At 59.0% G+C, this 12,253-nt stretch overlaps 1 protein-coding gene across 12 annotated transcripts in view; it reads left to right on the forward strand.

Annotated features, from left to right (window-relative positions):
- Positions 1 to 12,253, forward strand: part of PDLIM2 (PDZ and LIM domain 2) — a 20,817-nt gene that overhangs the window by 1,658 nt on the left and 6,906 nt on the right. For 2 of the 12 annotated variants that reach the window (XM_023764296.1, XM_023764297.1), the window contains exons 3-7: positions 1,690 to 1,759; positions 1,868 to 2,019; positions 2,177 to 2,255; positions 5,969 to 6,051; positions 6,209 to 6,354. In XM_023764296.1, the coding sequence (XP_023620064.1) occupies positions 1,690 to 1,759; positions 1,868 to 2,019; positions 2,177 to 2,255; positions 5,969 to 6,051; positions 6,209 to 6,354 (530 nt within the window). Of the gene's footprint in view, positions 1 to 752; positions 881 to 1,689; positions 1,760 to 1,867; positions 2,020 to 2,176; positions 2,256 to 5,968; positions 6,052 to 6,208; positions 6,355 to 7,791; positions 7,910 to 8,885; positions 9,432 to 12,253 lie in introns of those variants that run through there. The other 10 variants (XM_023764303.1, XM_006100731.3, XM_023764298.1 and 7 more) reach the window with 10 other exon arrangements.

A 12,253-nucleotide genomic window follows, 5' to 3' on the forward strand; every position in this document is an offset into this window, starting at 1 on the left:
CCAGCCAGGAGAGCCCTTTGGAGGGCCTTGAATCTGAGTCAGGTTCTTCCTCTCTGCCCTGCTAGGCTCTCCCTGGGCCCTGACTCTATGCCAGCCGTGGGTAAACTACAGCCCGCGGGCCGGATCCGGCCCATTTGAAATGAATAAAACTAAAAAAAAAAAAAGACTGTACCCTTTTATGTAATGATGTTTACTTTGAATTTATATTAGTTCACACAAACACTCCATCCATGCTTTTGTTCCGGCCCTCCGGTCCAATTTAAGAACCCATTGTGGCCCTGGAGTCAAAAAGTTTGCCCACCCCTGCTCTATGCCCTCTCCTGGCCCTCCCGCCCACAGGCTGTAGAAACTGGCTCCCACAATGCCCTGGGCAGCCCCAGCCCCTTCAGTGACTCCTTCTTGCTCCTCTGGCCCAGGAGTGTTGCAGGAGTGGGACCTAGAGGAGGAGGATGGGGAGTACCTCATGGCATCTGGGAAGGGGACCAAAATCTACAAGAGGCTGCAGAGTGGGGTGGGGGAGGGGCAGGGAGCTGCTGACACCATCACTTCCTCAGGGAGGTGAGCCTGGCTGAGTACCCCCAGGCCTCCAGCTCCATGTTGGGCAGGTCAAGGTTCCCTGTTTCTCCTTTTTTTTTTTTTGCCCAGCCCCCTCTTAATCCTCCCTGAACACCCCCTCCCCACCCCCCATGACCTTTTAGGCATTCAGAGCCCTGTGGCAGGAAGCAGTGCTTTGGGCTAGAGCCTCAACCCAAGCTCCCCTCACTCTGACTTCACAGCAGCACCCCCCACCCCCTGCCCGAGAGGCTGAGGCTGTGGCTGACGTGGTGTGTGGTGACTGAGGTTCCTGCTGACCTCTCTAGAAGTGGCCTCATCAGGAATGGTGCAGTGGAGATGGGTCCTGGCAGGCGCTTTTCCTCGGCCAGCTCTCAGCCCTCAATGGCGTCTCTAAGGCTCCAGCTGGCTCTATAGGAAAGAGCTTTGGAGGACAGTCCTGGGGGGGCGGAAGGGGGAGCCCTCTGGCTGGCTGCCTTGGTGATTGGCCGGGGAGCTGGTCTCCAGGTCCTGCAGCTGCCTGCCTGGCGGGAAGGGGGACAGCTCCACCCTTGTTTTATGGAGGAGGAGCCTGTGGAAGGGACCAGGACTGACTCTCTCAAAGGCATCCACAGTGGCCGAGCTGTGAGGGACAGGCCTCTGGTTGGGGACAGTGGGCAGCTGGCCCAGCCACTTATTGGGCTTTAGGACTTTGGGCACCTCTTCCTCTCTGGGTGTCAGGTTCTCGCTGGGCAAAGATGTAGGGTTATTTTATGAAATCAGCAGTCTCCCCGCAAATTGATCTGTCAAACTGATGCTGATCAGAGACAAAGTTTGGATAAAATGAAAAAAAAAGGGGGGGCATACTGGTAGTATGAGGAGTTTTTTAAATAAAATGGAATTTATGGAAGTTTTTGCTGAAATTATTCCTTTCTACTTTTTGGTGCTAAACTGTCCTTTAAGAAATAACGGTGGCTGACGACAGTAGTTATTGATTTTGAATTTGGCCAAGTTGCAAGTTGACAAACCACTGTCTGAACGCTTTGGACATTTTACTCCTCTTGAGAACCTGGTGTGGGGGCAGCTGAAATCCCCAGCCCCTACCAGCTAAGCAGGGTCCAGGACCCCTCTGACACCCCTTCTCTGTCCTCTCCTCAGGTCCCGGGCCGCCTCTCCTGGGCAGACCAACGGGGAAAGCACCATGGAGGTGCTGGCCACACGTTTCCAGGTAGGCTGGTGCCTTTAGCCTGGAGCCCCAGCACCGGCAGTGAGGGGAGGCCTGAGGGACAGGGCCCCGGGGGTGGGCAGACCACTCTTCAGGGTCCTGTCTCCACAGGGCTCAGTGAGGACACACACTGACAGCCAGTCCTCCCTCCGGTCCTCCTGTTCCAGCCCAGCCTCCCTCAGCCCCCAGCCATGCAGCCCCTTCTCCACCCAGGCCCCCACCAGCCCGCATGCCCTTGCTGGGGAGGCGGTGATGAGCCGAAGGTGAGTGCAGGGGGTGGGCATCCCCGCTGCCAGGCCCAGGCCAGGCCTCTCGGTCTCAATAGCTGTGTTCAGGGGACACGGGGGCACCCTCTGTTTCCCTGGGGCAGTCTGGAGGGGGGAGGGCTTGGCACACACACTGTGCATTTCCCCCATTCAGTTCCCAGAGCCTGGCACACAACCCAGGACTCATTGCTGCTGACCGCCTGTCCTATGGAGGCCACCCCGGACGCCGCCAGGTGAGGGTCCTGGGGGGCGGGGAGAGCCTCCCAGGCCCACTGGTTGTCAGTGGTGCCTATGGGGCTGCAGGTGGCTGATCCCACCTGGGCAGCGGGCCTCTGTCTCTTGGCAGCAGACACTCCCTTCTCTGGAGCCAGGAGGTCATCCTATCTGCTGTTGGGTCACATTGGCTGCTCCGGCCCTGCCCCACTGGTCCAGGTGGCCTCCCACCACCTCACTCCCACTCGCTGCCGCCTCCCTGCCTCCTGCCGGCTTCCTCCCTTCTTGAGTGTTTCTCTTGGGCTGCGACTGACATAGTTTTGCTGCTGTTGTTGGGATGGTTCCCTTTGGCTCTGGCTGCATCCCTTGCACACATTCCTCCCTATTCCAGCCCCATGCCTGCCCCCCTCCACCACCCCATCCCCTTCTTTTTCCTCGGGCTCAGCCCAGGGAACCACCAGTGGGACTGTGGTTCTGCCTGAAGTTGCACTTGGCCCGTTGTCTGTCTGCCCCACCCTGCCTTCCTTCCTGGGGGGCCACCCACCCCAGGTCCCACTGTCCACTAGTGACAGCCCAACCCCCCTTGGTGGTGTTTCTCATCTCTAAGGGCCGGGTGCAGAGGTGAGGGAGTGAGGCAGCCAACTGCTCTGGGCCACAGCTGCCGGGGGCAGAGTTGGGGGGCCATGTCCAGCCTTTGGGGTGAAGGGGATGAGGCCCAGCTGCTGGAATCCGAACTCCGGTTGATCTGCATTCCAGAAAGCAGAGCCTTGGGGGTGGCGAGGGGAGGGTACTAGAGACTGGGGGCTCTGGAGAAGAAAGGGGGTCCTCTGGGGGCTGCATCGGGGTCCCAGGCGACCGGCTGTGGGCCTGCCCAGTGGCCCGCCGGGCCTGTGGGCATAACGATGTGTTCCGTGAGATCCCTTCAAACAGTTTTAAATGTAGCTGTGGAGATAAGACAAACATGCGAAACAACTTTGGAACAATTAAGCACTAAACAGTATGGTCTTAATTAGAAAAGCAGGAGGCCTTCTTGGAGCGGGAGATGAGTGTGGACTGGGGTGGCCTCAGAAGGCTTTGTCAGGGGTTTTGCTGGAGGGTCGGGAGGTCGGACCCGGTAGGGGTTTAGGTTAGAAGCAGATGAGCAGTGGAACAAGCTTATCCTAGGCCCGTGGTCGGCAAACCGCGGCTCGCGAGCCACATGCGACTCTTTGGCCCCTTGAGTGTGGCTCTTCCACAAAATACCACGTGTGGGTGCGCACGTACAGTGCGATTGAAAGTTCGTGGCCCATGCACAGAAGTCGGTATTTTGTGGAAGAGCTGGTATTTTGTGGAAGAACCACCCTCAAGGGGCCAAAGAGCCGCATGTGGCTCGCGAGCCGTGGTTTGCCGAGCCGCAGTTTGCCAACCACTGTCCTAGGCCATGGCTGGAGAGGGCGGGTCCATCCTGGCCTCCTTCCTGTGGTGCCCCCAACCCTGGCAAAGGGGGCATTTGGGTGGTACAAGGAGTGGCTCTCAAACCAGCAGCAGCACCTTGGCACTTGTTAGAAGTGAAAATCCTCAGGCTCCAGCCTAGACCTACTGAGTCGGACACAGGCAGGGGGTGGGGCACCAATCTGTTTTAAGGAGCCCTCGGGGGTCCGATGCTTGGGAAGATCTGAAGACCTCCCCAGTGGCCCCAGTCATGTAGGGAGGAGCCCTGGGCAGGGTGGCAGGGAGAGGTGGCAGGACGGCTAGTCCCACCTCCACTGTGTAACCTTGGATGAGCCCCCTTCCTCTCTCTCTGACCTCAGGCCCCTGTCATTCCTTCAGCAAATACTTAGCGAGCAGCTGCAGGGTGTCAGGCACGGTTCTGGGCTCTGGGGAAGCAGTGGCGGAAAAACAGAAATTCCTAACCCAGCTAAGTTTGCATTCTGGTCGACAAGTGAAACAAATCAGGTGGTGTGGGAGTCACAGAGCCCCTTAGCTCCCTCGTGGTGTCACTGCACCTTAGCACCTTAAAGCACTAGAGTCCTAGGAGAGAGAAGCACATTTAATTTCCTAAGCTGATGCCTACCCTCCTGCCCTGCCACTCACTCACTAGTATTTGTCTCCTATGTTACCCAGAACACATTTTGGGCCACACACGGCTCCTAGTGGCAGATGAGCAGGTGTTCTATTGGAGGGGAAAGGTTGCCTCTGTGGAGACAGGTGTCCTTCCTGAGCTGACAGAGGAAGGGGGAAGAGGAAGGCGGTGGCTCTGAGTGAGGGAGGCGGGTGCCTCTCCACCAGGTGTGCTGGTCTGGAGGGAGGAGGGGTGGAGGTGACTGTCTGCTGTGGCTGCGGCTTGGCTGCTGGCTCCTGAGCAGGCCGAGGCCCCGCTGGGCCAAGCGCAGGACGCCACCAGCCCTTACGGTGTCCGTCTGGAAACGGGGGGGTTGCCCTTCCGGGAGGCAGAAGCCTTGGTGAGCAGATGTGAAGTGAGACAGCACCTCTCCCTCTGGCTGGCACGAGGGCTTGGCTTTTGAAGGAACGGGGGCCGGATTTCAGCCCTCCCTCCCACTGCCCACCCCCCCCCCCCCCCCCCCGTAGGGCATGTGCCAGCCTGTCTGGGACAGCGAGATGGGACATCATTCTTGAGTCACTAGCTGGTGCTGGACGTCATTCCTGAGGACATTTTCTCACCGTCCTCTGTCGACCACCTGGCACCAGCTGGGCACCAGGTTCTGGGCTGTGGACTCCCAGCCCTGCCTCCGATCCCAGCTGCTGCCCTTCTGAGCTGAGTCTCCTCACTGTGCGAGGCTTGCCCGCAGAGGCTGTGAGCAGAGGAATGCGGGCTGGTGGGAGAGGCAGGGAGAGGGTCTGGGGCTGTCTTCTCAAGACTCTGATGTTTCCCCTTTAGCTTAGGAACTCATGCAGGTTTTTCACTCAACCCCATAATTCATTCCTGACTTTTAATTTTAAAACGGAGGGGATTTGGCTTTCCAGGAAACTGCCCTAGCATGGCTGCCTGGGGCCTCAGGCTCTCCTTTCCATGGGGACGGGGCGGAGCGGGAGCGGAACAACGGAGGTGGAAGGGAGATGCCCATGTGGAGAGCAGGTGTAAGAGCCCAAGATGGACGGTGCACACGGGGGAGGGAGAGGGCACTGTTGCTGGGCTGTGGGCCCAGAACCACCCTGGCTCCCCAAGGCTGCCCGGGGCAGGACCAGACCTCCCAGGGCGGCCTGGAGAGGCTGGTGGGCCCAGACCCTGGCCCTCCTAGAAGGGAACCAGTGCGGTGGGTGAGAGGTCCTTTGTGCAGCTCCAGCCCCGACTCCCAGAGGGGGCTTGGCCTCTTCCCTCCTCCCCTTTATGTTGCCTTTTCCTCGGGGCAGAGGGCTGGCTTCTTCGTTTGTTCTGTCAGAGCAGACAGGCCCCAACATGCAGCATCTTTCCAAACACATGGCCCGAGATAACAGAGGAATTTGCTTTTTGTCTGAATTTAGCTGGTTGTCACCCCCTATCTTTATCCTGCCCCTCCCGCCCAGTCCCCTTGCAGAGCCCTCACACCTCCACCTCCATAGCTGGGTGCTGCCTCCCTCCCCTCGGGGCGCACAGGAACAGTTGCCGGTGACCTGGTCGGGTTCCCATGGAGGGGGACAGGAAGGGGGGCCCTCTGGTGTTGGGCCTGGGAATAGCCAGCCTTGGCGGCCCGCTGGGTGTGCTGGCCGAAGGCTCCAACGCTGACTCCTCCCCTGGTGCCTCTCCTTCCCACAGTCTGGCCTCGGCCTCGCTGGCGACTCAGCAGTGCGGGTGCTGCCGCCTTCCCCGGGCCCCCAGCCCTCCAGTCCCAGACTCAGGTACCAGCGAGCCTTGGAGGGAGGGTGGGATCTCGGAGGACTAGGAGGGACTGGCTTCCTAGAGAGGGATGGAGGGGGTCCCTGCCTCTCTAAGTCCAGGCAGCTCGTCCTGACACCCGGACCGGACCTCACTCCTGGCTGCCTCCCATCCCCACAGTATGGATTCGGAGAGGGGAAGCCAACTCCTGCGAGAGGACTCGGAGGTCTTCAAGATGCTGCAGGAGAATCGTGAGGGGCGGGTGGCCCCCCGGCAGTCCAGCTCCTTCAAACTCTTGCAGGAAGCCCTGGAGGCCGAGGAGAGAGGTGAGGCTCGGGGTGGTGGTGGTGGTTCGGGAGGGGAAGTAGGTTCCCCAGGACACCCCTGGGCCCTGGGTGGACAGCTTATTGACCTAGTGATTCCTAAGTGCTCACCAGGGGGCAGGCACCCAGGGGCACTGAGACCACAGGTCCTGCATTGAAGGAGCTTGCAGTCGGGGGTTACCGGGCGCCCTCAGAGGTCCAGCTGGGATCAGGAAACTGCCAAGGGAACAACCGAGGGGGGGGGTGGGGTCTCCAGGGAGGGCTTCGTGGAGGAAGAGGGATTTGATATGGTCCTTGAAGAAAGATGAAGCCTTTACCAAGCAGCCTTCAGACGGTGGCAGGCCGGCTGCGGAATGTGGAGGCCGGCAGCCGCGAGCTCTTGGCTGTGGGAGCAGAGGACAGCGGCCTGGCAGCAGGGAGGTGGCCCTGGCTGTGAGGCCTCGAGTGCCAGGCTTCGGAGTGGCCTAACCCAGGAGGGCCAGTTAGATAATTAACGCAGGCGGCGCCTGCGATGCCGAAGGCAGCAGTTCAGGCGATCCGGGCTCCTGCCGACCGTTGCCTGTGCCCCCCGTGGACCGGCCTGTGCAGAGTGTGGAGAGGAAAGGTGGTCAGGGCCCATGTCTGTCCATGAGGAGCTCTGTTTATTGGGGCTGCCAGGCCTGCCCGGCCCCAGGAACGGGAGGCTGCTGCAGGCGTTCCTATGGAGGGACCACTGTCCTGCTTCAGGGGAGAGATGGGGAGGCCTGGCCTGGGCAGTGGCATCAGGGAGCGCGAGGATGGGCCGGGCAGGAGAAGTATGTGAGTGGCAGGATCACTAAAACCTGGTGGCTGTTTCCAACTCTGATGTCTGGTTCCTAGGGGTGTGCACAGAGGCAGGGGTTGGGGTGGAGCCAGTTTTGTCCAGTGTGACCCTGAGGCCTTGGCGGGCCCCTGGAGGGAGAGGCAGATGGGTGGTGACCTCACACTGGAGTCTCCGTGGCATCAGCTGCAAATGGGGACCGTCACTCCCTCGTAATATCTGTGCTTCACCTGAGCGCGGTCCAAAGCTCAGAGGCAATAATGCACATAAGAGCCCTTTGAAAACTGTACAAAGGTTACCACCCATTATTACTGCCCATTAACATCATCACGACGGGGCTGCACGAAGGGAGCCGTCTGCTCGGCCTGCTGGGTCAGGCACCACGCAGGCACTCCCAGCTTGCTCCTTGGCTTGGGCAGGCAGCCTCCCGTGTGCTTCCTGCACTTGCCCAGCCTCAGCCAGGGATCTTGCCGGATCGCTTCCTTCCTCCACTCCCCACGCTCACGCCTGGTGCCACCCCAGAGGCCCGCCTGTAAGTGTGAGTCCTGGCGGCGTGTTGGAGCAGGTGGAGTGCGCGTAAACACAGCCTGCCGCTGCGGTGGGCCAGCTCTGATGTGTCTGTCTGCCCTCACTCCTCCCAGGTGGCACACCTGCCTTCCTGCCCAGCTCCCTGAGCCCCCAGTCCTCCTTGCCCACCCCCAGGGCCCCGGCCACCCCGCCCAAGCTCCACACGTGTGAGAAGTGCAGCACCAGCATTGCGTGAGTCTGGCCGCCTGGGAGGCAGGGTGGGGGTAGGGCACAGGGTGCTTCCCAGGGGGGGCTGCACAGAACAACCCGTCAGGGGCCCTGGAGGGCACAGTGACAAGTGGAGCCGTCAGACATTCTGTGGGTCACTGTCAGCCTTCGCAGGAGGCCCGGCTGGCTTTGTCCTGCAGTTCCCCCTCCTCCCTGATTTCTGCCCCCCTCCCGGTGGAGGATGAAGGAAGACGTGCTACTGCGTTTGGGTTTATCTGCATGATCTCCAGTCTCTGGAGATCTGCTCTAGACGAGGAGCCTCCTCCTGGGAAACCTTGCTCTCACCGTCCTGTACCGCGTTGGAACAGGATGAAGTTTCCAGAGGCAGGTTCATTGTTCTCAGTGGGTGGCATCGCAGTGCAGCCACGTTCTCTGGAAAATTGCTGAAAGGCTCCCCTGGAAAAAGTTGTTCCGTGCACAGTGTGGAGGGGCAGGTGACTCACTCTGGGCGAATCCCTTCCGCTCCCTGGGCCTCTGTGTTCCATCTGCAGAATGGGAGAGCCCACACTGCTGCACTGACAGAGGACTGTGTCCCATGTCAAAGAGCAGCCCAGGGCCCTGGGCTGGTGGCAACACTGCTGGGCCTGCACCTAGTTGCCTCTTCAGCAGGGCCCTGGCCCCAGAGCTGCCTTGCCAGCTTGTCCCCAGACAATGCGATGCTGTGGTCCTAGCACCTGGGACCACACATTGAGAACCACTGCTCCATTAACAACCCAGAGATACAGGATGGAGTTTACCTGCTTTTGTGGGGGAGAAATGACTTTATTATTATTATTATTATTATTAGGGTTCTGGGGCTGGGGGCTGTTGAAGTGAGATTCCTGAGGGCAGGCATGCGGGGTCAAGAGTCAGATTTGGGGATCTTCCCAGGTCCTGCCTCTGGGCTCTGGGGAGCATCACGCCTGGGCTAACGTATGGCTTTCCGACCCTCCTCCCTCAGGAACCAGGCCGTGCGCATCCAGGAGGGGAGGTACCGCCACCCTGGCTGCTACACCTGCGCGGACTGCGGGCTGAACCTGAAGATGCGTGGGCACTTTTGGGTGGGGGATGAGCTGTACTGCGAGAAGCATGCCCGCCAGCGATATTCGGCGCCTAAAGCCCTCACCTCCCAGGCCTGAGCACACCTCCGGACTCTGTGGGCACCTCCGCGCCAGGGCCATGCCAATAACAAGTTGGCATGGAAGGGCGATGGTGGGTGATGGGCCCCTTCCCCCTCACTGGGTGAGGCCGGAGGCTGGGGCCTGTCTTACCTTCCCAGGCTTTTGCTAGATACTCTCACTTCCCCCTGCTGGGCAGCCTCTGCACCAATCTCTGAGGCGGACATTGCATCCGTCACCATTGAGCAGCAGGGGTTAGGCAGGCTGGGCCGTGGAGATTAGTATCTAGGAGATGGGAGGGTCACAGGCTAGAGGTATTCATGGTGCAAAGTTCCTGACGTGAGCTCAATAAATATATATACGGGGACAAAATAAAGGAGCTGCCCCTCCTTCCTGTCCTCTCCTCCCTGGCTTCTCCCTACTGCTGGGAGCAAAGGCTTTATTCACATACTAGAGGCCCAGTGCACGAAATTCCTGCACAGTGGGGGGGGTCCCTCAGCCCGGCCTGCAATGACGCCAGTGTCCCTCACCCCTGGCCTATGGCCCAAGGCCCCTCCCCTCCCTTTGTGCGGTCGGGGCCCCTCCCCTCTGTGTGGCTGGGGCGGGGACCCTGGGCTCATGTCACCAGGGGTGAGGCAAGCCCAGCGTCCTGCACCCAGGCCTCTGGCCAGAAGCCCCTCCCCTTCCTCCAAGTGGCCAGGGTGTGGATGCTAGGCTCGCGTTGCTGAGGTGATGCTGCCAGCGTCCCATCCCGGCCACTATGGGCACAGCCATCTTTGTCATGGAGTGATGGTTAATTTGCATATTGCTCTTTTATTAGATAGGATTTCTCCTCCCTTCACCCCTTGCCCTACCAGCTGATGAAGCTGGGGGTCCTGCTCTTCCTGGGCCCCTTTGTAAAGATGCCTGTTTTACCGGATGGTCCCTGGTGGTTTGCAGGAATGGGTTTCTCCCTGAGAGCCTGGGGAGGGGAAGGGATGCTGGAGGGTGGGCAGCAGAGGCACAGGAGGCAGCCCCAGGCCCATTCTGCCACGCCCGTCTCCGTGCCATCCCCTGCTCTGCCACCACTGGCTGGGCTGGTGCTCTCTGTGCCCTTTGCTGTGGAGGCTGCCAATCCTGCTGACTTACCCAGAGGATGGGCAGAAAGGGGCACGATCCAAAGTACCTCCTGCATTCTCTAAGGCTGTCTGCAGTCATTGGAGAAATATAATCACGAGAACCATTTGGGACAAGGCTGCAGGCTAGCCTTGCCTGGAGGCGACAACCCAGCAGAGCCCCCACCCTGAGGGACCACCACCCACCAAGGCCTCACCTTCAAGCCAGGGTTGGTCTGCCACCCCTTCCCCTGGCAGTACCTATAAAGTGCATGGCCACTGCCAGCATGTTTGAGGCAGGGGACAGTGGTCCCTGCCAGATTCTTGGCGTGATTGACTGCCCTCCCCCTCCACCTTGTTCTAATCCCAGAGGACATTTCAGAAAGGCGCACGGGTGCTGCTGGGTGCTTCAGACTCACCCTGCCCCCAAGTAGCCGGAGGGATGGGCGCAGCCTCAGCTCTATTTTCACTGAAAAGATCAAAGCTGGGCTTCAGAGGGTGCTGGGCGCTATCTGGCTCCTTTTGGAAGGAATCTTGGCAGAGACTGTGTTGCCTCCTCAGGCACCTGTTGATATAATTTACACCTTGGTATAATTGTCTCAACTTTTACCTGGATCGCTGCCTTTATATTCACAGGAAAGATCAAGGCTTTCTGTGGCTCAAGAGGAGGTCTGGTCTGAAATGGGATACCCACCTGGGCGCCACCTAGTGTTCGGTGTAGCTGTGGCAAGGAGAACACTCAGAAGGGGAATTCACCCCTCTGGAAATACTTGGGTTCCGGCAAAGTGGGAATATAGAAAGATCTAGCATTTTTCTTGCTTTCCTTGACTGTTTTCTCCAGAAAACAGTTAAGTGGCAGCAATTGAGCGGCATGAATGAAATAATGCGGTGTGACGACAAGTGCTTAAGAGCTGATGTGGAACACACAGGTGGCCCCTGTGAGTGCAGAGCAGGGGCCGTCCGTCCGTGTGAAAGGATGACAGGACTTGGACGGGTGGAGGAGAGAAATGCCGAGTGACGGGGGCGAGGGCAAGGGGAATGCTCAGTTTAGGGCAGTGGCTGAAGGGGATACTCAGTAAGGCTGTAAAGCAGTGGTTCTCAACCTTCTGGCCCTTTAAATACAGTTCCTCATGTTGTGACCCAACCATAAAATTATTTTCGTTGCTGCTTCATAACTGTAATGTTGCTACTGTTATGAATCGTAATGTAAGTATCTGATATGCAGGATGGTCTTAGGCGACCCCTGTGAAAGGGTCGTTCGACCGCCAAAGGGGTCGCGACCCACAGGTTGAGAACCGCTGCTGTAAAGGGAGACGGGAACCTTGAATGCCAGGAGAAATGGTTTCAAGGCTCTTGGAACACTTTGAAAATTGTAAGCAGGGAAGTGACAAGTTGGAACAGGTGGGCTGCAATAGTAATGCGGTGAGATCCTTGTCTGTAACAGACCGTGCTGGGCCAGCGGTGTTCTCAGGAGGGGAGACCCTTGCCAATGGGCATGCCTGGGAGTGGTTGAATGCCTTTAAAGGCTGGATGGGTTCAAGCTAAAATCTACCTCTTCAGTTGTGGCAGCCAGCTCTCCCTCCAGGGGCTGCAGGGTTGCAGTTCCAGAACTCTCTGCGGCCACACACCAGCCTGAGCTTGGGAGAAAACGTCTGTGGAAGATGGAGTAACTAGCCAGACCCGTGTGTCAGCAGAGAAGGCTGGGGTTGGCCAGACACGGGGTGGGGGAGACCACCCGATTATGCAACTGCAGTTTGCCCAGTGCAGTGCCCGCCTTCGATTTTTCTGCATTTGGGGGAATCACTTCAGAAATGAGGACAGATGGGAGTTAGGAGTGGCCTGGGAGAGTATTTAATACCGCCCCCTTCAGTGGGAGACGAGAACGCGACTTTCCCAAAGTTCCACAGCTACATGTTCTAAAGTGCCAGGGAGTGTTCAGTGCTTTAGGTCTAACCCTCCCAGCTGGGGAGGTACTGTGACCATCCTCGTCCATAGGTGAAGAAACGGAGGACAGGGAGGATGAGTACCTGTGCAGGACTCCTGGCTGGTAAGGGGAGAGGGCCAGGGAAGGAACCGGAGCCAGACTCCCGGTTTCTGGCTTGTCCAGGGGTGGGGGG

Source organism: Myotis lucifugus, unplaced genomic scaffold (assembly GCF_000147115.1).
Source record: "Myotis lucifugus unplaced genomic scaffold, Myoluc2.0 scaffold_328, whole genome shotgun sequence".
Lineage (NCBI taxonomy): Eukaryota > Metazoa > Chordata > Mammalia > Chiroptera > Vespertilionidae > Myotis > Myotis lucifugus.